Genomic DNA, 26,171 nt, shown 5'->3' with positions numbered 1-26,171 from the left:
GAATCTTTTTTTGTTATTTTGACCAATTGTTATTTTCTGCAAATAAATGCTCTAAATGACAATATTTTTATTTGGAATTTGTGGGAAATGTTGTCAGTACTTTATAGAATAAAACTAAAATCTTAATTTTACTCAAACACAAACCTATAAAAAGTACATTTGATAATTTTGCAGTGGTCTCTTTATTTTTTCCAGAGCTATATATACAACACTATTCAGAAGAGATAGGCTAAGGAAAGGAGTGGGCACAACTAAAAAAGATGAAAGAGGTACAGGGGTTGGAAAGACGTCCTGGGTCACTAAAGACCCAAGATTTGCATCTAAGGGTTAAAGTTACAGATAAAAAAAAATCTTCTTTTTAAAAAAAGAAATTAATCTAAAGTAGATACTTTAAAATAGGAATCTATCTTAGAGTAAAAAAAAAAAGAAAGCATTCTCCACAACAAAGACACTTGTATTTAAAATGTATTATAGGCTTTTAATGACATTATAATAAATATGAAACAAAAAGACATGAAACAGAACAAATGGTACAGAAAATGTCAAACTATTGTTTTGGAAAACAATAATTGCAATTTCAATTGCATAAAACAACAACACAGGAAACACATGTGACAACCTGCCAACAAAATACTGTTGTCCTGAGAACAAAGTCCAGTCTTCCAACTATTTTATATATATATAAAAAAAAAGAATAAAAGCATATTACGAAATAATACTAAACATGGTACAAATTCTAGATGTTTTTATTGCTTTCTTATTAACAGACATTGAGATTGTATTTAAATACAAATTCAATTCTTGTTTGAAGATGTTAAAGCAGGGTTCACTTTTTGAACAATTACATTTATGGATATAAAACTTTCCAATGAGTAAAAGGAGGTTTATACAAAACCTTGCTTTGATTAGATTCTTGTCTTTAATATAAAACCCCTAAAAGAATGTGTCTATAAGATAAGGAAAAATCACAAAACACTTTTTGGACAATCAAGGCATTTACATTACTCCAGAAAGACTGAGCAAAAGGACACCCAAAACAAATGGCTTACAGTTTCAGAAGAAATGTCACAAAAAAAATGTAACTGCTAAATTTCTGCAAAAATGCTTGACAGGATAAAATCTGTATAATGTTTTATAAGATATTTCTTTGACTTTATTTGTTAAGAAGTGTGTACCAAACATACTTCCACTTAATATCATCAAAAACGTTGTTCCAATAAGAGATTAAGGATGGGGATTAGGTAACCAGGTTCAAAAATAAAGACATGATTTTGTCATTTCATTTTTGTACAGAGAAACATATAGAACCAACCACAGTGGATTCAGGGCTGGGGGACAAACAGAAATCATTGAGCCACTATTATTGTATCTAAAGAGCATACACATTTCCAAAGGGATGTCCTTGAAAACTAGATTAAATTATTTCCTAGATACTAGAAATTTGTATCTCAAAATAAAATCATAGTTGAATAAATTACCAACATTATCAAACAGCTGGTTTACTAACATCACTCCATTACTGAACCAGTTTTCAAGAAACAATGATTTCTTTTTATGTAGAATATTACAATTATTACAAATAAAAAAATTGTGTGGCGAGAAATTATGCTTGTAAATAAGACCCCAAGCCAAAGGCATTTGCTGATGATAATTGGAGAGTTTAATAGGAAGTTTACTAATAGCACATTAAAAGAAAATATAGAACTCCAAATAGAAGATTGATTGTTGAGGAAGCATTTAAGCCAATAGATTTTTGGGGTATTATTATTAAGAGAGTCAAAATCAATCAGAGTTAAAACACCCTTATTATAGGAATTTAATATAACTGATTTTATAATATAGTGAGTTTTATTTTTCCATAAAAATGTAAGCAACATTACATCAATCCACTTACAAGTGTAGACACAGAGCAGCATAGGACAACCTGGAGATACCAACTGCTTTAGTAAGCAGAGTTCTGCCTTTCAAGTATGAATAATAATAATAACCAAAGATTGCATTTTTTCTGTGTTTTATCGACAGTTAGGTTAAAATTCATTTTGTGCGCATCTTAATTTAGTATCTTTTGTTATTTGGATTCCTAAATACGTAACGCTCTCTTTAACAGGAATATTACAGCTAAGCATTCAAGTCAAGTTACACGAGCTTCTTTTTGTTTCGGTGACCGTGGCATTGGCGTGATTGGCTCAATCCCACTTCAATCAAAATATCCAGCTCGCTATTGGTATAAAAAGTCGCTTCGCTCCGCCTTCTCCTGCCTGTTCGGAGCACTTCCGCTAGGTCACCATGCCTTGCGGAAGTTGAATTGTTACAGTAGGACACTGTGGGGAACACTGGAGTGCTCGCGCTCGGGGGGCGAAATAAGAGTCGTAAACACTCCATAGGCGCTTACGACTGGGCGGAGAGGGGGTTAACTAGTACATAGGCCCGACAGACCCACATAAACTCTGAGGGAAAGCTTTCAAACAGCGCCCTTAACACCCGTAAGCTCCCGAGAGTGTGGGCGCATCAAGGCGGGAGGAGATGGATCCCTCGCCGGCGAAAGGGAAAGCACAGAGTCGCCTTCTGGTGTCCACCAGCCTGGACGCCAAAGACGAACTGGAAGAGGTAGGGGTAGCCTCATTCCCTCCGCCCTTAAACATATGTGTCAGTGCTTCCCCCACAATACGTCTTCTGTGTTAAAAACATGGCGAAAACTCATGAAATAACAAAAGGACATGCTGAATGGAGAAGTTGACATGTTATCAGCCTGGCAGGAGCTCTTGTGATAGGAGTGAGAGTAGCAGACATGGCTCAGGTTTATGCTGACTCTGATTAATAAGAGTTAAATGAGAGCTCATTGTGATCTTTGCAGTCTAAAAGAGAAATGTATTGTGGCAGCTGTGGAAGCAGATGCTGAGTGGAGATCTGACACATTATGTAATTTTCAAAGGAGAAGTGATGGTGTCACTGATTTGCCCATCATGATATTTATTAGTCTTTGTATTTTTAAGAGATTATGGTTGCACAAGTGTCCAAGAGTTTATGAATGAATGCATGAGGATTTTATAACCATTGTTATAAAACCATAGTTTTTTTTGGCATGGCATGATATTTTTGGATCCTTCATATGTTTAGATATGTGCTCATCAGTTGATGTGTGTTTGTATTCGTTTCAGCGCCTGGAGAGGTGTGTGAGCATCACTACGTCTATAACCAATGGGTTGTCTGAGCGAGAAGCCAATGATGCCCTCACTGCCCATGTGAGTGTTTATCGGCCACACCCACTTTAAAGACATTCATATTATTATTATTCATCTATACTCCCTATTCCTCTTATTGCTCATAATGAAGAGTTCCAGAAAATGCCTTTTATCCCTTATAAATGCAAGATTATTTTAGATGTAGGCATCATACAGTTGGACTGTACAACATTAAAGAAAACAAGATGCCATAATTAAGCAATAAGGTATGAGTGGCTGTGTGATGTTATTAATATAGTCACGACTAAAGGGTGTTATGTGGCATCGTTGCACTAGAAGAGTCCCTGACATGGAAACTTGGGTGATTGAAATCTGGCTTGCAACATGTCCTGGTCCCACTTCTCTCTAATATTATCTGTCATTTCTGTCTTAATAAAAGTGACAAAAAAAGAACAAAAGAAAAGATGTTCGTATGAAATCATTTGATGACTTTGTGTGTGTGTGTGTGTGTGTGTGTGTGTGTGTGTGTGTGTGTGTGTGTGTGTGTGTGTGTGTGTGTGTGTAGGTATGTAAGGGTCCACAGCAGCATGAGGAGGTGTGTTTGGGTCTTTTCGCTCTTCTGCTGACAGAGACCTCACAGGCACAGAGGGTATGACAACACAACAGACACTTTAAGAAGCTCCTCTTTAACTGTTTTCCCAATGTCCCACCATCACAGTTCCCACAGCCAAGGAATGCCTGGCCATATCAGGGAATTTTCAAATTGTGTTTTCGAGGCCTGGAAAAGTTTGCTCTATAAACTTATTCAGTACTGTAGTTCTGTGCAAAAGTCTATTTTCGTGAGCGTGCTAAGTCTAAATGCAATTTTCATCCCAGTGCAAGATGCCGTGGGTGGGAGTGCTTGCGCTATCTGTGCGTTAAAGTTGCACAAAGCGCAATTTGCTGTTTTCAGCACAAAGTCTAAATTCAGTCCCTACATTTGACCTTTGGAGATTCCACCAGCAGTTGGAAATAAAGTTCATGTCTAAACTCTGATAATAGTGTGTAACATCAAATTTTGCCCTTGATGATCACTGTTGTTGCCGTCTTATGAAACAAAAAATGTATACGATTTGTTTTGAACTTTCTCGAGGTCATGGTTAATTTTTCTATTATCATTATTGTTTTGTTTATGTTTAAAATTGTATTTAGGATAAAAGGGGCCAGTGGAAGGTATTTGACAGAACAAAATGTTTGGATATAGGTCATTATCAGCCCTCTACATAGTGAGTAAATCAATGCTAAAATATGTCTGTTATTAGACACTGGCTACCAGAGATTGAGTTGTTTTGTTGCGAAGAAAAACTTAAGCACCACAATATTTTTACTGAATAAGAAGCTGGCGATTAAGGAGCTGGATTCAGCCTCATCTTTTACTGTGTGTTGCATCTCGTGAGCGCACACTCTGAAGAAAATTGACCTTATTTGGCAGCAGTGGGCCCATATCTGTCGCGATTGCTTTAGTTCAGCCATGGTATGCCATAATTACGTTTATAATGCATTTAACGACTTCAACTCTGATTTTGGTTTAAAACAGTTTGGGAAAAAGTTTACAACATTCTCTGTTTTAAAGCATGTCTTTAGACCATTTATGCACCTGCTGGAATTCTGTTAGAAGGTAAAAGTGTTGCAAAACTCGAGAGCTTGTAGATTTGAATTTGGAAACTTGTACAATAAGTTTTTGTACAAGAAAGTCATATACATTATACAAGTAAAAGTTTCCATTTGCTTTGTTCCATGTATTTTGTATTCAAAGTCGAGACCCAGGCACCCATTTTCATTTCATGTTTCTTTTCAAATCGTTATGTACATTTGTAGGCAAGCTAAAATGCTCAAATCCAACCCACTAGCTCGTTGAGTGTACGTGATTTCTCCAAACCCACTCGAACCTAGACTTAACGCATTCTTGCACAAAAATACCAAAAGTTCATGGCCATGCCCTTAAGGAGAATTCTTGCTGTTTTAAAGGCATGGTTGGTCAAAATAAATATTGATTATTTAGTTTTTTTTCTGCACTTTATATAAAATTAATTGATAACATTTTTCATTGCATTATTTTTCAAACATTCTCACGATATAAAAATATTCACAACTACCTGCTTTTGCACAGTACTGTGCATATTTATTGTTTTGCTCTGCTCCAAAATATTTCAATTGCTAGATAATATTGCGAATGTTTGTGTTGAGTAAAAATTCAAATCTCAGAATCATTGACATTGGTTCACTGCGTGATTGTTTAAATATAGAAATTCCAGCGACTGGTAACTGGAAATGAAAATCTGGGCTGAATCTCAATAAATAATAAAAAAAAAAAATGTGTCCAGTAACCATGAATGCTGTGAAAAAGTGATGGAAAATCATTGGTCATAAAGTGTGGGAACTCTGCACCATTAACAACATTATGTCCTGCAGTGCTACAGGGACTTGACGCTGTTGAGTCGGGACGGCATGAATGTGGTGCTCGTAAAAATCAACCAGATCCTTATGGAAAAGTTCCTTAAACTACAGGACGTGTGTCGCACGCAGGTGGGCTCCCGTTTGCTGATTTTTACTCTGATGGAAGTGAAAGGATCAGTTGTTTTTTGTGATGTTTATAAGTGATATCTTGGCTTGTGTGTGTGGCAGCTGGTGTGGTTGGTCAGAGAGCTGGTGAAGAGTGGAGTCATTGGTGCAGATGGAGTCCTTATGACACTCATGAAACAGATCGCTGGTTCGTTTACACACACACACACACACACATCCAAATTTTACATCAAATACCTGTACCATGTGTCTAACCTAAGGCAATCTGCAGGAGGAGAAATCTCCAATAAAAACCTGTGGTTGGCTGAGAACGTGCTGGAGATCTTAGTGGACCAGAGGTGAGAGAAGTTGTGAATCAAATGGCATGTGATCTCAATCTGTTGCAGTATGGGCAGTAGGGTTCAAAGGTCCACGACATTGAAATATGGGATTTCCAATGTAATTTATACATACAAATAAATGGATTTATGGATTTGGAAAATTATAAAACAAAGAAGACTTAGGCTACGTGAAAAAGAAATATTTAAGATTCAGTGCTTTTTCTAGGTCACTAATCAAATGAGCAAATTTGTGACATTGACCATTTTAACTCCTTTGTACAAAAGGTCAGATTTCCTTGCTTCCATTGAAGCACACAAGACACTCTTTGGAATGTTCTTAAATCATGCTGGTTAACATGAATCGTCAGGTTGGGCTCAAACTTGTGGAGTCCGTGCCAGCTCAAGTGTATGCTGTCATTAAAGCAAAAGGGGGACATAACAAATACAAAGATTCATGTTAATTCTTCTCTCAAGTTATGCTGATAATATGATTTGTAATGAAAATAACTAAAATTATAAAAATGCAAAATCACAACATTTTCTCTGGTGGATTTTTGAACCCCCACTGTACATATTGACGTTTTATTAGAAATGTAGTTTTTGCTGCTGTGTGTTGATATCCTGCTTCACGCAAATGTCTTTGCATGATGTACAGAGAGTGGGTGGTGAAGAGTGGGATGTTAGTGGCCATGTCTGTATACACCTACCTGAGGCTCATCGTGGACCACGGAATCCCCAGCCTGCTGTCCCTTCGGCAGAGAGAGGTGGACTTCTGCATCGGCCTACTCCGAGAGCGGGTGAGTGACCCAGAGATAGAGAAGAACAGTCAAATGAACGAGATCGGCACTTGACATTGGTCGGATTCGAACCCAGTGTCTCACATGAGCACCGAGGATCAGTAAGTCAGGAGCATGTGCCTATAGCTCCCTGTTTGACTTGCAACATACTTAAAGTGTTGGCACAATAGAAAACAGGATAAGTGGGTTTTGTTTTGTGGATTTACAATCCCCTAACATATGCTTTTCATTGACAGTGAATCACGGTAGAATAATATGAAATATGTACCCCAAGATACATGGGGTTATGTATCTTGCTCAAGGGCACTAAAACTGGATGTTTAAAATCTGTATCTGGGTCAGCAGTTCCTGAGAGTCCTTTTGGGATTCAACTTGTAACTTCAGTTGAACCAGCAGGGATTTTCTTTTCTGCTGATGTAATCAAGGCCAAGTAGGGGTGATATTAACCAAAAATATCACAACCTGTACTATTCAGAAAGTTCTTTTAATGGATGTTTTTACAACTGTTTCACCAGGAAAAAAATCTAAATTAAAGATCTTGTATCATCATTATTATTGTAAAGTTGTATGAAGTTTAGTTTGTTTTGTTTTCTTAAACTACTTTGATCTTGCCATAAAAATAGCCTTTGATGCTGATATTGCATAATAAATGACATTGCATTTTTATATATCACAACCTAAAATGTTTCCATCCAAGCAAATCCCCATATATAAAAGTTAAGTCCTGTCCTACATTATTCTCTACTTCAGTTTCACTCAGAAATGTGTTGCTTTCCAAAAATGAAATGCTTTGTGAATGGAAATTAATGTTGTATTTAATTGCTCAATTGAATACAATAATTCCAAATATGTATGTCTTTTTAACAGTTCATGGAGTGTTTTATTATTGGAAGGGATCTGGTGAGGCTGTTACAGAATGTGGCTCGTATTCCAGAGATGGAGTTACTGTGGAGAGACCTGCTGCACAATCCTCAGACACTCAACCCACAGTTCACAGGTGTGTGTCTGGGAATTCATACCGTAATAGAATCATTTCTGGCAGATTAAAAGTGTACCCAGTGTTGAAAATGAATTTGCAGGTTTCTAATTCAGTAATCAAATTATTATGTGTGTTTAAATACTTTTTTGCAGGTATACTGCAGCTCCTCACCTCTAGAACCTCACGCAAATTTCTGGCCTGTCGCCTCACACCCGACATGGAGACCAAACTATTGTTCATGACCTCACGGGTAAACAAACACAGACTCTGATACTACATGACATGGAAACCACATTGTAGTTAGAGACTTGAAAGACTGCCTCTGTTTACATGCATTATACACTCACCTAAAGGATTATTAGGAACACCATACTAATACTGTGTTTGACCCCCTTTCGCCTTCAGAACTGCCTTAATTCTACGTGGCATTGATTCAACAAGGTGCTGAAAGCATTCTTTAGAAATGTTGGCCCATATTGATAGGATAGCATCTTGCAGTTGATGGAGATTTGTGGGATGCACATCCAGGGCACGAAGCTCCCATTCCACCACATCCCAAAGGTGACTGTGGGGGCCATTTTAGTACAGTGAACTCATTGTCATGTTCAAGAAACCAATTTGAAATGATTCGAGCTTTGTGACATGGTGCATTATCCTGCTGGAAGTAGCCATCAGAGGATGGGTACATGGTGGCCATAAAGGGATGGACATGGTCAGAAACAATGCTCAGGTAGGCCGTGGCATTTAAATGATGCCCAATTGGCACTAAGGGGCCTAAAGTGTGCCAAGAAAACATCCCCCACACCATTACACCACCACCACCAGCCTGCACAGTGGTAACAAGGCATGATGGATCCATGTTCTCATTCTGTTTACGCCAAATTCTGACTCTACCATCTGAATGTCTCAACAGAAATCGAGACTCATCAGACCAGGCAACATTTTTCCAGTCTTCAGCTGTCCAATTTTGGTGAGCTCTTGCAAATTGTAGCCTCTTTTTCCTATTTGTAGTGGAGATGAGTGGTACCCGGTGGGGTCTTCTGCTGTTGTAGCCCATCCGCCTCAAGGTTGTGCGTGTTGTGGCTTCACAAATGCTTTGCTGCATACCTCGGTTGTAACAAGTGGTTATTTCAGGCAAAGTTGCTCTTCTATCAGCTTGAATCAGTCGGCCCATTCTCCTCTGACCTCTAGCATCAACAAGGCATTTTCGCCCACAGGACTTCCGCATACTGGATGCGTAACATACTTCTTTGTAAACCCTAGAAATGGTTGTGCGTGAAAATCCCAGTAACTGAGCAGATTGTGAAATACTCAGACCAGCCCGTCTGGCACCAACAACCATGCCATGCTCAAAATTGCTTAAATCACCTTTCTTTCCCATTCTGACATTCAGTTTGGAGTTCAGGAGATTGTCTTGACCAGGACCACACCCCTAAATGCATTGAAGCAACTGCCATGTGATTGGTTGATTAGATAATTGCATTAATGAGAAATTGAACAGGTGTTCCTAATAATCCTTTAGGTGAGTGTAAAAACAGTTTGTTCCAGGGTTTTGAGACGTCATGTTCTGAAACGTCATGTACACGATAACGCCATTTTCCCAACACTGCTTTAAGGATTGTGCGAGCCATTTTACACCTAGGTTTCATGCAGAGAATGTGGCTTATGTGGCCATGTAAACATACAGAAGCAGGGATAAGGGCAGGCATGCAACGTTTTTCTTTATTGTCTTATAGAGATCATATTTCACTTCGTGATTCTTTTGATAAACATTCAAACTGTGGTGTTATGCAAAAGTGGAATTCTGTGGAAAGTTCAGATTTTAAGTTTTCAAATGGCACCACATTTGCGAGATTGTACAAACTTATTACACGCTCCTAGCCATGTCTACAGACCCTAGTCCACAGAGTTGAGGAGGATAACTCATATCATAGGATCAGATCAACAAGTCAACACAGCAGAAATAATTCAACATTTCTTGGAGTACAGTGGGGAAAAACTAAAATCACAAACACTATAAACTAAATTAGGTAACACTTTACATTAAGGTTCTATTTGTTAACATTAGTTAAAATGAACTAACTGTAAATAATACTTTAACAGCATTTATTAATCTTAGTCGATGTTAATTTCAACATATTAACACATTTTTAAAATCAAAACTTGTATTTGTTAACATTGGTTAATGGAGTATGAACTAACAATGAACAATTTATATTTGTATTAACTAACATTAACAAAGATAATATTGTTAATTGTTTGTTTGTGATACCTAATGCATTAAATAATGTTAATGAATGGAACCATATTGTAAAGTGTTACCACTAATTGATACACACAAATTTAAGATATAGACTACTATCCCTTATGTCAGTATGTATATGTATCAGTGGAGAAAGCTAATTACTCACTGTGCCACATGTATACGCAAGTAAAGAGAAAGCCGATGACATGGTGCATTTAAACGCGTACGGTGCTTTCGAGTACTAAGCAGCTTTCTGGCAATAAACCGCTTTCTGGTGTCCATGCAAATGAGCTCACAGATGCGCATAAGACACACTAGTTACACACGCATACTAAATTGAATTTTCTTGGCTGCAGGTTCGATTTGGGCAGCAGAAGCGCTATCAGGACTGGTTTCAGAGGCAGTACCTGTCAACAGCCGAGAGCCAATCACTGCGCTGTGACCTCATCCGTTATATATGCGGTGTGGTTCACCCATCCAATGAGGTGCTGAGCTCTGACATTCTTCCTCGCTGGGCGATTATTGGCTGGCTGCTGACTACCTGCACGGTAAACTGACATTAGAAACAGTTATCGATTCGAAATAATATCACTGATCATTAATTAGTAATGCATTTATTCTCTCTTTTTAAAAAACAAGGCATGGAAGAGGCTCACATTTCCTAAAACAACTACTGTTTCTTAATCTCCATCTAGAATTTTTTTTTATCTAATATTTAATTTTATTGAATGGGTCTATATCAGTGTTGTCTTTTTTTTCCTCCAGTCTAATGTTGCTGCATCTAATGCCAAACTGGCCTTGTTCTATGACTGGCTCTTCTTCAACCCAGAGAAAGACAGCATCATGAACATCGGTAAGAGAGTCAAGTGCCTATTGGTGTGTCTTTCAGCCGTGACTTCATAAACGGACCTGCACATACCTCACTGATGCTGTTTTGGATTTCCCATTGATTTCTCTCTCTCTTTAGAACCAGCTATATTAGTGATGCATCACTCCATGAAGCCTCATCCGGCTATTACAGCCACACTGCTAGACTTCATGTGTCGGGTAAGAAAATGTCTTTCCGTATCCACCATATCTAAGAATTAGTTTATTTAATCCGTAGTAGATTATATGTGATTTTAGAATTGCCAGAATGGAAGAAAAAAAAAATTATAAGTGTATTTTGTTTTTAAATTTGCTTTATTGTCTATAAAGTTGTCTTGGGGATCTTATTATTTTATTTTCCTCATTTGTCTTTTCTTTCCCCACTGTTCTTTTCTATTTCAGATCATCCCAAACTTTTTCTCTTCTCTTGAGGGTCAAGTGCGGCAGGGCGTCTTCAACTCTCTCAACTTCATCATGGAAAAGAGAGTTCTGGCGTGAGTTTCACACACACAAACAGACCTTAAAGGCAATCTCTTATTGATGCGGATTGTAATGCCAAGCTAATAATATTTGCACTAACTCTCACAGAAGCCTGTTGACGGTTTGACTACATAATAATTCCCAACATCTCTACCTCTCTCAGTCACCTAGCACCACTGTTTGACAACCCTAAACTGGACCGTGAGTTGCGGTCCATGCTGAGAGAACGCTTTCCTGAGTTCTGCAGTTCCCCTTCCCCGCCCACAGAGGGTCAGAGCTCCACCGACTGTGCTCATTACATGTTGAAATGTGAAGTTACAAGATGTCTGTTAACTTAAAAGCCAATGCTAAAAATGCAGAAGAAATGCTGGCTATTGTTTGAAATGTGTAGACACTAGAAGATTCACATGTTTTAATTATGGACACTATGGATTTGCTCATGCAGTAAAAATGGAGGATTCTGTTACCGTGGAGATGGACAATCATGTGCTTGATAAAGAGGACAGTTGCTATGACAACACAGATGCTACCTTCAGTGATGATGAGGAGGAGTTGAACAACAAGGGTAAGTGCACTTTTAGCTCAAGCTTTTTTTCCACAGAAAAAAGTTTTGACTCGCCCAAAAATAGCATTTTCAGTAATCCACTTACAACAGAAGCCACTTCAAAAGTACATTAACTTAAACATTATTTGTGTTGGTGAGATTAGTTTGACAAAAATCTCTCACTAACCTTGTTATAAGCATTGTTTACAGGAAACAGACTCCACCCACAGGAATTACGTCAGTAATAAAAAGAGAATCCCACTGCTGAAAGGATTATATACACAACTTTACAGTATAAATAACATGTTTTTGTACAGAAGAATTAATATGTGCCTTACACAAACACAAGCTTCACATTTCTGCTTCAAAATGCCTTGCCCCAAAGACTTTCATTATAAGTGCGTTAACCAGAGATTTTCAGGTGTGAGCTTAATTTACATAATTTCTACCTAGTTGGAGGAAGACAAAGTGTGCATTAGCGTCTGTCAACAGGAGGTCATTAATCACCTGACTGTCAGGACTCCCTGCTGAGTTCATGGCTTCAAAAACTGAAAAAGAACTTCCGGCTTGCTTGAAAAAGTTGTTCTGTTGACAAGGTGGTGTCTAGTGTCCTCGTCAAGTAAACAATGAGCTTCTTTACATCAAACTGATCTGAACGCATTTATCGCACTTGGCTCTATATAGTAAAAAATGCTGATAGTAACCAAAGTGATTCTGTCACCAAGCATTTTTCCTTTCGAAAGTGGAGGTCTGTTTTTATTGAACGCAATTTCTTCAATCACTGAAACTGCATTTGGGATTGCGTTCTACGACAGGCCTAGAGGGGATAAATAAACAATCACACACTTTCACTAAGTAAAAATTACTTAGTCACACACCTGGCTCATTTGGATGATCCTGGTGCATTTTCTCCCTTGGATTGGTTCGTTTAGGCATATATGAACATCCATCCATCCATCTTCAACCGCTTATCCGAAGTCGGGTCGCGGGGGCAGCTGCTCCAGCAGGGGGCCCCAAACTTCCCTATCCCGAGCCACATTAACCAGCTCTGACTGGGCGACCCCGAGGCGTTCCCAGGCCAGTGTGGAGATGTAATCTCTCCACCTAGTCCTGGGTCTTCCCCGAGGCCTCCTCCCAGCTGTATGAACATGGCAATCTTTAATTCATCATCAAATGTGCATATAACATTTTGGTGGCTATATTTGGTATCAATCGATCTTTGCATTCCCTTCTCTTTATTGGATAGTGGCTGAACCGACACAGGTAGGGCTGCATCAGTAACATTTTAACAGATAAAAATGTGGCTTCGCTCTTTTTGTGTGCTGGCTCTAAAGGATCCTCATGACCCAGGTGTTATCCAGTTAATGTCACTTCCATCATGAAATTCTTTTGCTTTTGCCTGTTCATCCTAAGGTAAAAAACTTGAGTTTAGATTCCACCAGCTCAAGGAGACCTTCATCGATGAACCCGCTGACATCACACCTTTTGTGGACCAATTAGACGAAGCGCTGAAAGAGAGGGTCCTACAGCTGCAGAAAGGGAGGTGTGTCTGGATACGAATGATTAATAGCCTGTATTAAAATGTTATATTAGCATCATAACTGCATGAGTCTCACATTTTCTGCTCTCTCTATCTCTCAGTGACACAGAGACGCAGTGTGAGGTCATGCAGGAAATTGTGGACCTTATTTTAGAGGTGGGCTTTGCTCAGGGTAAAGCATACAGTATGAGCTTTAGATATTGCTGATGATGCACATGTTGGTCATATGTTCTCTTTCAGGAGGATTTAGACTCGGAGCAGATGTCCACTCTTGCTTCCTGTATGGCTGAGCTGTTTAAGAGTCACTTCAGGGGAGATGTGTTGCCTGAGGAGATAACAGAAGAGTAAGAACGTGTCTGTCTGACTCATTCAGATGAACAAATATTTATCCTGGTCAGAGATGTGGCCAAGGGGTTTGCGACAGTTCTGAGTGTAATTTTCTTTACAAAGTAATTAGTTATTGCAATCTGATTACTTTTTTGTCCGAACAGTAGTGTATTGAACCTTTTATTGACTTGAAGGGACAATTACAATTATTCTCCTGATATTATTATAAAGGAAGGAAGAGAGGGGGGAAAAGGAAAAGTTCTTTCTCACTCCTCTGAGACTATTGGGAAAGTAACCCCTGATTTGACATTAACAGTTTATGAACAACATAATTGTATGTTATACCCCTAGTGACCTGTTTGTTCTGTTCTTTTGTGTTCTACTAAAAAACATATAAAACAATAAAATTAAAAAAAAAAGAACAGTAGTGTAACGTATTTTAAAATCTAGTAATCAGATTACAGTTACTGATATGCAGTTAATTACTTTTAAGTACAATAATTTGGGAAGACATATCTATTCTACAAAATATAAACTATGTATGTCTGTTTGCATTTCTGTGAGATCTGAATGGCCCCATAACAAGTCATTGTAAGGGAGAAATGTCTGGATCACTTGCAAGCAACAGTGGACAGATAAAATGTAGACATTTTGAATTTGTTGAGGGGTGGGGAAATCTTGTGCTAAGTAACTTAAAAGTAAAGTAATTAGTAATGTGATTGCAGTTTTAGAAAAGTATTTTTGAGCAGATTACTTTTGGAGTAACTTGCACCACACTGGTTAACACACAAGCTCCAGACATACAGTATTGAGCAGCGATGCTCATGTGAGAGATGTGGGTTTGGATCTGGTGTGCGTCATGCTCTATGCTATTATGGCTTTATCAACAAATGTTGCACAGGATAGAATGATATGGAAAATAATTAGGGCTGTCAGTGTGTTCATATTTTTTATCAAATTATTTACATTACATGCTAATTAAATTGAAATCATCGCGAATGTAAATATTTGCAGAGTGTTTTTTTTTATATGATTAATCACACTGAATTAACACTTTCAATATGCCTAAAATAATATAAATTATATGCAATAATCTAAAATATTAAATCTATAATGTAATCAATCAGACAGTTATGTAATAATCACAGCATACCTAATTATCTCCTTTTTTTTCTTCTACTTCTGTCAATTCTTCTTTATTACTATTAATAAGGACTTGAAATGAAAATCAGTAAATATATCTAGATATTTCTTTTACTCAAATTATGTTGTTGACTAATATTTGCTGTGGGTGTGTGCAGGTCACTGGAGGAGTCTGTGTGTAAGCCGGTGTGTCTGATCTTCAGGAACTTGTGTCAGATGCAGGAGGATAACAGTGGCTTTTCTGTTCTGCTGGATGTGCTCGCTGAACTCTATCAGAAACAGCCAAAAATTGGTTATCATCTGCTCTACTACCTCAAAGCCAGGTGGGGGCCAGACATTTAGTGTTTAGTCCAAGCAAGATCTCTCTGTGTTACGGGTAGGGATTCATCAATATTTCAACTGCTTTAAATTTTCAGCAGAAAATAGCAAAAAATGCCAAAATTTGAACCGAAGTGGTTACTTTAGAATCCAGTAACAGAAACACTCACATGGAGAAAAATCTTGGTTTTTGATGAACATTAATGTGCACATCCCCAGAAGTGAAGTGATTTCTCTCTTGGTCATTAATTGCACGTTTTCCAGTATTCTGTTAATGTGTGTTATTGTGTGTCATGATCGTTACCGTCACGCTCCAATATGACATTAAGGGTGCTTCCACACTAGCACTTTTGGTGCACACCCAAGTTCGAATGGCGTCAAAGTTTGGTTTGTTTGGGTGGTGTGAACGCTGTTTTCTGAACTATGTTGCGCACCCTCGATCCACACCAGAGTCCACTTGAAAAGGTGGTCTGGGTTACGGTTCATTTGAACTCCGGTGTGTTTCGCTGCTAATATGAACGCAGTTGTACAAGTGAACCCTTATTGATGACTTATCATTTGCATCTTTGCAGGCTCCCAATCTCAATTATTATGGTATAATGCATTTCTCATACAAGCTTGTCCAAATAAATCACCTTCAAAGAGCAGCTCACATTCTTTACATCTCTTGCAATGCATCCGCGGGCTTGAGACAGACAAATGCTAATATTCATCACATCATTACACATTCAATTCATCTGTGGCAGACAAACATAATTGTTTGTGCATGTAAAGTTTTGGTGGTCAATCCAAAGAGATGAATACTTAAATAACAAAGCGATGCTGATGACTTCTTGAGTTGTTGCCTAGTTACAGTGGTAAACAGCTGCCGCTTGTACTCAAGTTGATGCTGTAATCAGACTGTGGTTTTGACCCGAAAAATATGATGTGAACAGAGACCAGTGGGGGGAGGGGGAGGAAACAAACTCTGGTTCGTTCCAAGCAATCGAAACAAGTGTGAAAGCACCTTAAAGGTGAAGTGAAATTTAAACAATGTTTTGATAGTGCCTGGTAAATCCACGAATGGCCTACTTCTAGTTGTCAATAAACTGTGGTATTCGTATTTTGACATCAAAAAAGTTACATACTTCACCTTTAAAGAAGCATAAATGCACCATGAAGATGTCCATATTTAATATGGAAAATTAAGAAAATAAAGTTGTGCATTATTTTCAAAGTGTCTTGAAGTCATACAATATTTCTGTAAAGGATGTGTTTAATAAGTAAATATACAGACAGCATGCATCACTGAGATGTCTGTTTTCATCTGGAACACATACTTTTTAGGTTGTTTGATCATCTGCAACACGTCTTTTAAGATGTTTAATCTCTGATGTCAGTAAGACATTCAGCAGATATCTTTTGAGATGTTTATGATTTGGAATGATTTAAAATCTGATCATTTTAAGATATTTAGCAGATGTGAACTACATTAGGAAGTTTCCAGATGAAATGATCTAAAATAAACATCTTGGAGATGTATGTGTGCTCTCTGGGTTGCGACTTCAGACTCAACATGATAGAATGCATCACATTTAAAACGATGAATTCATTAAACATCTTACCTTTTAGGATTGAAGACAACTGTGATTTATTTTTTTTTCTTTAATTAGAAATTAAGAAGAAAATGGTAAAGAAGAATGTTTCGTGAATCCTGCCCCTGCCCTCTAATTTTACGTGAACATCCTTGTAGGTCCTGGAACAAAATTTCTATCAACCTATCAGCTTGTAGGGTTAATGTTGGGTTTGGCCATTCTTATCAATCTATAATTTCCCTCTGATTTTAGTGCTAGGTTGTGGTTAGGGTTTGGGATAGGACTATGTTTGAAATAAATGTTTTTCCAGGACCTGTTTGGCAAAATCATAGTGGCTGTGTTACAGGACACTGTGTTGGTGTAACTTAAAATAGTTTTTCCTCATTTATTGGGTACATCTGTGTGAAAGGCTACGATTTTCAAAGTTGACAGTGATTTTTTTATTTTGTATCCCTGCAGCAAAGCTGCAGCAGGAAAGATGAGTCTGTACGAGTCCTTTGCTCAGGCCACTGCTCTGGGTGACCTGCACACATGCTTGATGATGGACATGAAGGCCTGTCAGGAGGATGATGTGAGGCTACTGTGCTATCTCACCCCGTCCATCTACACGGAGGTAACCCATTATTACATCACGCAAAAACACGCCACTTTATACTCCAAATACATTCTCTCATACTGTACATACTCTCGGGAGTTTGGGTAGCTCAGCAAGTATTGACACTGACTACGACCCTTAAGAGTCACGAGTTCGAATCCGGGGCGTACTGAGTGACTCCAGCCAGGTCTCCTACGCAACCAAATTGGCCCGGTTGCTAGGGAGGTTAGAGTCACATGGGATAACCTCCTCGTGGTCACGATTAGTGGTTCTCGCTCTCAATGGGTCATGTTGTAAGCTATGCGTGGATCGCGGAGTGTAGCTCCACATGCTGTGAGTCTCTGCGGTGTCATGCACAACGAGCCACGTGATAAGATGAATGGATTGACGCTCTCAGAAGCGGAGGCAACTGAGACTTGTCCGCTGCCACCCGGATTGAGAGGAATAACCGCGCCACCACAAGTATTTACTAAGTAGTGGGAATTGGGCATTCAAAATTGGCAGAAAAGGGGATAAAAAAAATAAAACACTGTCTCTCATATAGTTTCCAGATGAGACCCTGCGCAGCGGAGAGCTTCTGAACATGATCGTGGCTGTCATTGATTCAGCTCAGGTATGAAATTAACACCTTTAAAATGTATCATGTTTACATTCACAGTGCAAGACCTGTTATTCCAATCTTCATTCAACTTCTCTTGTTTTCTCTCTCTTGTCACAGCTTCAGGAGTTGATGTGTCACGTGATGATGGGTAATCTGGTGATGTTCCGCAAAGACTCTGTCCTCAACATACTCAGTAAGTTTAAGACTGTTTTCATATCGTACAGCTGTCTTCACATTCTCTAATAGTCCAATATTACTTGGCTCAAAACTGTAATACAATTCCGAAATTTATTGGAGATTTAGGATTCTTTAAATTTCTATCAGGGTTGTTGGATCAGGAAAAAGTTTATCACGTTTGTTCTAATAAGACACAGCTTTAGACAAAGGAATTGCACATTCTCATCGCACAAGACCCAACATTTCTAAAGTGTAACCACTGTGATCTAACGATGATCTTACCATGAAAGATTTAACAGGATGAACGGGACCCCATCTTCATCACGGCAGCACACAGACTACTGTTTGAGAGGATATACTAATAAAAATAATGTAATACTTCTAAAACAGTGTCTTTGCATTTATTTTGACTGCAGAAAGTAACATGTTCAAGCAAAACCAGCTGTTAAATTTTGAAGTATACGAAAATATAGAAATAATAATATTTTACATGTTGTTTTGATTTTTATATGCCACATTTCCAGGCTTTAGAAGTGTGTTAAACGTGTGAGGATGTGTATTCATCAACCTGTTCCATGCACGACTATATCATACAGGCCCATTGGGTTAAAACTGGTTTTGTCAATAGTTTAGAAAGAACCTACAATATTTCTTCACTGTAAACCATAGATATACATGCATAATTGTATTAATATTAACAAACATTTCTAAATTAGATAATGTTTAAAAGATTATTTCAACTGCTGCACTGCCCGTATCCACCATTGAAAGCTGCTTGTGTGAAGTCAGAGATTTCATCTATACCTTTGTAAAATTGAATCTTGTGCTGTGTATGTTTGTTTTATAGTTCAGTCTCTTGACTGGGAGACATTTGAGCAGTACAGCACATGGCAGCTCTTCCTGGCACACAGTATACCTCTGGAGACCATCATCCCCATTTTACAGCACCTCAAATTCAAGGGTGAGCATCAGTCTTCTTGAACACACCAAAGCTGGGTGTAATCTAATTACAAAGTAATGTTTTACTATAATCAAATGTGTTTTTAGTTGTAGTTGTGTAGTGCATTACATCACAAATTCTTGTAATCAGATTAGTTACTGACTTTCATATAAATTAATTTATTTTAATTTACTTGGGTTGTAGAATTGCCGAATTGAACATCAGCTGTACGTCAGTCCTTTAAGAGCAAGGATTGTTTGAGATTTGTCAATTTGCCAACAGATGCTTCAGCAAATAATCCAGCACTTTGAGAACAATATTCCCTAAAGACATATTGGAAGGATTTTGGAGATTTCACCCTCTACAGTGCACAATATAATTAAAAGGAAAAATTCAGGGAATCTTTTAATATTTACAATCCATTAATATTCCATCATATCCCAATCATGCCCGTGTTTGTTTAATCCATTATTTCTGCTAATTTACTTCACCAACAGCATAAAATCTTAATGTCAAAAGCACTTTGGATTCAGAGGAGTTTTACTAATACAAACTCGGACATTTAGAAGTTATGGTCACTAATGAAGGTCCAGCACCCCTTTGTTCTGAGATGGTTCTCAAAAGCTGACTCTGTTTCCAATTCTTTTGGGGTTTTCCACTGCTCGGTATGGCTCGACAGGACTCCGCTCACTTTTTGGGGGGTTTTCACTGTGGATAGTACCTGGTATTTTTTTTAGTACCACATTGGTCAGGTTCCAAGCCAAATGGCAAAACCCTGCAAATCACTGATTGGTCAGGGAAAATCATCACTACCAGCGTCATTGCTATAAGCTAGATGGCAGGTTAGCTTGCCCTTGTGCATCGTCTTTGAGCTGACTGTGACGTCCTCGTCTGCGCTTTGGTGTACGATTTTCCAAATGCGCTTTTTTTATTTTTTTATTTTTTTTATTTTGTCTTGCTGCCATCAGCCTCTTGAGTCGAGTCAAACCGTAAAGTGCAATGGAAAAGTACCATGATTAATTTAGCTTTTTCTCAGGGAGTGATCCCCTGGCACATTGAAATCAGTTTTGATCACTGACAGTCAAGCCATTTGGTTGCGGTTAATTCACTCTGGTTTATTGGAACTGATGTTTATGGGGCAGATTACTGTTTCTTCTTACTGATCCCCGTTATTATGCTTTTTGCCCAAGAAAGCATCCCATCCAGTTTCTTTACCCATCTCACACCTCCCTTCTTGGGCAGGTTTTCAAGGCGGTGATGTCCTACCTTATGTTGGCCTCCTTTTGGTCATTGGAGAGTCTTACCTGTCATTAGGTCATCATCTCTTGCCACTGGGTTTCCGCTTTGTTCCCTCTGGTAATCTCTGAAAATGTGGTACTATAAAATTATTTGGTACTATAACCTGTATTTGGAGCAACGGATGTGTTTAATAAGTAAATGTACAGACTGAATGTGCAGTGTGCTTTAGTGAATGAGTAATTCATTAAAAATGCTACTGTTTTTAGCGCAGCTCAAAGTTCTTTGAGTGTTCTGCCAAAATAAAAGCGAGAGGGTTAAAGTTGAGAAATTACAACTGAAATTGAATTATATAATAGAACTTTATTAAATTACAATAATATGTAAATTGACTGACTGAGTAATGTAATATCCTATCGCAACTTAAATGAACACAAAAGAGGTCTACTTAAGAAATCATTCCACATTCTGGGTCCACATACAATGTGAAAAAGGTGCCAATAGAACTGGCTTCATGTTCAATTTAATTGAATATTCAACAATTCAGTGTTTTGACATCAAAAAAGTTACACACTTCACCTTTAAACATATTCTACCCAGTTACATACTCAATCCCTGTTAAATTTATTTTTCGGCTCACAGAGCATCCAGAGGCTCTTTCCTGTTTGCTGTTGCAGCTGCGCAGAGAAAAGTAAGTCTTGTGACCAGAATATTACTTCGTTCTCTGCTGTGGGACAGACTCTGTTGGTATTAGTTGCTGATTGTTTTGCTGTGTTTTGCTGAAGGCCCAGTGAGGAGATGGTGAAGATGGTTCTGAGCCGACCCTATCACCAAGAGGACCAGTTCACCACCAGCATCCTGCGGCACTGGGCGGCTAAACACGACGACCTGCTGGGAGAACACGTCAAAGCCCTGCTCATCAAGAACAACAACATGCCACGGAAACGTCAGAGGTAATGATGCATTTATTTCACCACACACTCCTAAGTGTGCAATTGGTGGAATTGCAAAAATGATGACTCCTTTCAGAGACATTTCCCAAACAAACCCCCATGCACCATTTGCCATTGTTCAGAAAAACAGGCAGTCCTACCCAACACTCATGCCATTGGCTGTGCTAAGGCACTCAAACAAACAGAGCAATGTTTTGTGTATGTATTACACTCTTCTGAGAAATCAGTGCGTGTAGTACCTTGACAAGCAAAATATATATATATGTACACCATACAAACATATACACACACACCTATCAGTCACAACATTAAAACCACCTGCCTAATATTGTGTAGGTACCCCACATGCCGCCAAACAGGGCCGACTCGCATGATATTCTTCTCACCACAATTGTACGAAGCGGTTATCTGAGTTACCGTAGACTTTGTCAGTTTTTTTTTTTTTCCTCCTCAATTTGGAACGCCAATTCCCAATGTGCTCTAAGTCCTCATCCGGGTGCCAGAGGACGAATCTCAGTTGCTCTGCGTCTGAGATCATCAATCCGTGCATTTTTTTTCACGTGGCTTGTTGATCGCATTACCGAGGAGACCTAGCTGGTATGGAGGCTTCACCCTATTCTTTGCAGCATCCACATTCCCACCAAGTGTGAGAACCACATTATAGTGACTATGAGGCGTTTCCCCCATGTGACTCTACCCTCCCTAGCAACCGGGCCAAATTGGTTGCTTAGGAGACCTAACTGGAGTCACTCAAAAGCACGCCCTGGGTTCGAACTCGCAACTCTAGGGGTGGTGGTCAGCATCTTTACTCGCTGTCTGGCCATTCTCCGTTGACCTCTCTCATCAACAACGTTTTGTTTTTTCATCCGCAGGCCGCTCACTGGATGTTGTTTTTGGCACCATTCAGAGTAAATTCTAGAGACTGTTGTGTGTTTGTGAAAATCCCATGAGATCAGCAGTTACAGAAATACTCAAACCAGCCCATCTGACACCAACAATCATCCATTAGAAAAGATAACAAACAAATAAGCCTTCGAAAATAATGGGGCATATTCAGGCTGATCAGGTGCAGAACAAGCAATAGAACTGGACAGAACCTGTCCTGAAAAAGTACTTGAACGTTTTTAATAATTTGTTTTTCTTGATTATTTTAATCACATTTTAACGTTTTTTTTAAATAATACAATTCTACATTCTATCAATTAATATTATTACTTGAAATTGTACATTTAATAATGAAATGAACTGTCAATGTTTGAAATAATGTGTACAATTTACAAGAAATAATTAATTAATTTGTTATAATAAGCTCTATAATGGTACTGTCCCTTTAAGAGTTTAACTGCATCTCACACAGGGTTTGTTCATTCGTTAAGGAGAGAGGTCCAAAAAAATTTTTTTTATCCGACTGTAAAGAACAAAGGATAATAAGACACATTCTATGTGGAGTGGAGTGCGGGATCTCATCTTTGATGGATACATATTAGATTGAAGAAATTATCTGATTTATCAAGCACTTGATAAATCAGATAGGTGAAAAAAAAGGTGATTTTCCAGGTATAGCTTAAATTTGTAAAAGCTAAATTCAAGCACTTTAAGCACTTCAAGGACATTGTGTAAACAGGTTTTTTACCTTGTAAAGGTAGAAAAGTAGAGGTCAAATCAAGCGATACACAGATTATGTGGTTTGACGGGTCATTTCATTTTTGATCACATGGACAGAAAACAATGTTTGAAATTTAGAAATATCGATTTTTCTCAATATGGTTAGTTTTTTTTAGTTTTTTATATATTATATATTGCTCCATATATCATCCCATCCCTAATGAGCAATGATCTGTTGTTTGTGTTGTGTTCCGCAGTTTGAGGAGTTCCAGCAGTAAACTGGCTCAGCTGACCCTAGAGCAGATGCTGGAACATCTTGACAGCTTGAGACTCAATCTTAGCAACACCAAGAACAATTGTGAGTTCCTCCTGCAGTCAATCTCAGACTTCTCACAGTCCTTGTGAGAAGCATCACTGATTACTTTGCAAAACTTGTGTCCATTTCACTGTGATCACAATGATCTGAGTTATTCTTGTATCTGTTTCAGTCTTTTCCCAGACGCCCATATTACAGGCCCTGCAGCATGTTCAGGCCAGCTGTGATGAGGCCCACAAAATGAGGTACGTGCTGCTTGTTTAGAAGAGGTGTGCAATTACATGTATAAGTGATTCAACCTTTATATTTAAACCATAGACTTGTATAGCAGTGTCTTGAACTGTACTAGTGACCAGAATATCATAGAGACTTGAACGTAGCCTCTTTTATATTAGGCCGGAACGTAACACCCTAGCAACCACCCAGCAATGCCCTAACAACCCCTTGGTAATTTCAGAAAAGATTTTTAAATTGCAAAATAGTGAAATGTAATTTTGGAGAGATTGATTGATTTTCCAGTTCTTATGTGACTAGCTGTGCTATTTCTTTCCTGGCAGGTACAGTGATCTTTTCTCTTTGGCCGAGGAATATGAGGATTCCACCAAGCCGCCTAAACCACGCCGCAAAGCCCCAGCGTCCTCGCCCCGTTCTCGAAAGGGTGTGGCTCCACAGCCCTGCAATGATGAGGAGAGTGCCTCCAGTAGTGCATCTGTAAATACACAATTTCAGCATAACATTTTCATTATGACATCATGACAAAGTCTTTTACGCAAACTCCCATACTTGTTGTAATTTCATTTCTAGGAGGAAGAGGACGCCAAACCCAAAGCTCCCAAGAGGAAACGGAAAGGCTCGACTGCCGTAGGTTCTGACAGTGACTGAGAGGACACACCCTGGTCTCCACAGCAACCACACCCCAGCATAAGCACGCCCCCTCCGTGATTGTGATGTCACTGGAGGCTACCTGCCAAACATCTACTCCAGCCACTCAGGGGCAGCCTGCCCAGACACACTCTTATTGTAGGGGCAGAACTCTTTCTAAGGACTTCAAATGCCATTGGCTGGAGCCTGGGAGCCCCTACTAGCTCTAACCACTGGACTCAGGCTATTTGAAGCCAGAGAGATTGGTTAAGTGTAATGATGTGTGCAGTGGGGGCGGCTAAGCCTGGAGAAACTAAATCCAGACTGGCGTAGACTGACAGACTGCCTAAAAGAGGAGGCTGACAAACTTTTCTCAATGGCTCACCCTTAAAATGTCATGGTAATGTACTTTAAAGCGAGATTATCAACAAGTTTAAGTACTGTGAACCCAGAATACAGACTGTAATGTGAAGTACAGGGATCTTAAATGGATTAAAGATTTTACTGCATTTGGAAATGTGGAAAGCAGATTAGAAACATCAGGTTCAAGCCTTTTATCTTATGTCGAACAGAGCTTTCCCATGCTCATCATAAATAAAGATTGACGCTCTGTCCTGTTTGGATGCTGTGGCTCTTCAGGGTGGAGCCTGGGACTTTACAGAGGGAACCAAACTTCTCATCTGCTAATTTTTATCTTGTGTTTGGAATGTACAGAGAAACTGGGACTGTACAAATGGACGACTCGACTTGTTGATGACTTTTTAAAAAATTATTTCTACTGACTTATTTTCATAAAACAGATTGTAACTATGTTAAAGGACTATGATATTAATAAAAAAGGCTGGAAAAAGTTTGATTTTGTTACCAAAAAATCACATTCATGCCATTTAAAGCGCCTTCTGTCTGAACTGCCCCTAACAATCTTGTTTAAAGATAACGCACTCTTATCAGCAGGCCCACGCTGAAATTGTACCCACAGAAAGATGTGCAGATTTCCACAGAATTGGAATGCCCATCATTTACCATGTTTAAAGTGTAAGTAAACCAATTAGTGTAGTACCCCTAGATATTTTTAACACACTTAACCATATTTAATTCCATACTGAATATTTTCACCCAAAATCAGCACCAAAAATGTGGAGAAACCCTGCCTATTGCATCTGGGCCTACTGTGTAAATGCAAAGGATGATGCATGCATCTAAGCACAAACACTGATACAAGATACAGAACAATGGTTTTGACATCTGAATTGATTGAGCTGCATTGCAAGATGTCAACACCTGATGTGACCGGTCATGTTTTAACCTTTGGTTTAATAGAAATCAGTGCCATTCCTGCAGAAAGCCAGTTCTGCAAATGTTTTTTTCCCCATTCATAAGTGTATCCTCCATAATAACAATTTGATTTTAATTTTATATTTCGAATATACATTTACTTTTAGATTTTAGTAGGAAATGTAAGTTTCCCTGCATCTTGGTACAAATGGTTATGGAAAACCAGGAAATATTGATGGGATTTTAAAATGATCAATTGCAGGCCTGGAACAGTCATTGAAATTACAATCTTAACCCCAAATGTTTACCCAGCTCACAAGTACTTTACTCACTGGATAGCCCAATGACACCAACTATATGCCTTATCTCAGTTTTTTTTTTTTTTTTTTGAAGGTGTGGTATTTGCTTTTTTTCTTGGTCACAGTTGTCACAGGTGGGAAACTACAGTCACATTTTGCACAGTTCTTGCTAACAACAAAGTAACAGAATTTGTAAGAAGTTTTTACTAACATGCAATAATGGAGAAAGAGGAATTTATACATCTTTTTCATTTAATTTCATTTATAGTAACAATCCTTTGAAATCTGCCATTTTTATAATGGGACTCAATGGGTTACTTATTCAATCATGAGGCTCTATGTTTTCCCACTGTTCACAATTGTAACCACTGACATGTTTACTTGTCCTGCTGTGAGCATTATTTATATGACCCAGATAAATCTTATTAATTGTAG

The 26,171-nt window shown here is 38.5% G+C and overlaps 1 protein-coding gene across 1 annotated transcript; it reads left to right on the top strand.

Annotated features, from left to right (window-relative positions):
• Nucleotides 1-2,321: 2,321 nt before the first annotated feature.
• On the top strand, nucleotides 2,322-25,004 carry LOC127651058 (integrator complex subunit 3). Its single transcript, XM_052136762.1, has 29 exons — nucleotides 2,322-2,607; nucleotides 3,159-3,242; nucleotides 3,748-3,831; nucleotides 5,634-5,747; nucleotides 5,847-5,931; nucleotides 6,016-6,082; nucleotides 6,720-6,861; nucleotides 7,729-7,858; nucleotides 7,993-8,090; nucleotides 10,442-10,633; nucleotides 10,851-10,938; nucleotides 11,053-11,132; nucleotides 11,355-11,446; nucleotides 11,596-11,702; nucleotides 11,878-11,997; nucleotides 13,390-13,519; nucleotides 13,618-13,672; nucleotides 13,757-13,860; nucleotides 15,145-15,309; nucleotides 17,338-17,491; nucleotides 18,018-18,086; nucleotides 18,192-18,267; nucleotides 19,099-19,212; nucleotides 21,070-21,118; nucleotides 21,213-21,380; nucleotides 23,243-23,343; nucleotides 23,474-23,546; nucleotides 23,859-24,012; nucleotides 24,106-25,004. Exons 1-29 carry the CDS (start codon nucleotides 2,524-2,526, stop codon nucleotides 24,181-24,183), a joined length of 3,057 nt encoding a protein of 1,018 aa, XP_051992722.1. The 5' UTR covers nucleotides 2,322-2,523; the 3' UTR covers nucleotides 24,184-25,004.
• Nucleotides 25,005-26,171: the final 1,167 nt, after the last annotated feature.

The sequence above is a fragment of the Xyrauchen texanus genome, chromosome 10 (assembly GCF_025860055.1).
Source record: "Xyrauchen texanus isolate HMW12.3.18 chromosome 10, RBS_HiC_50CHRs, whole genome shotgun sequence".
Taxonomy (NCBI): Eukaryota; Metazoa; Chordata; class Actinopteri; order Cypriniformes; family Catostomidae; genus Xyrauchen; species Xyrauchen texanus.
Note: the sequence above shows the minus strand (reverse complement) of the source record. Positions and strands in the feature narration are given on the sequence as shown.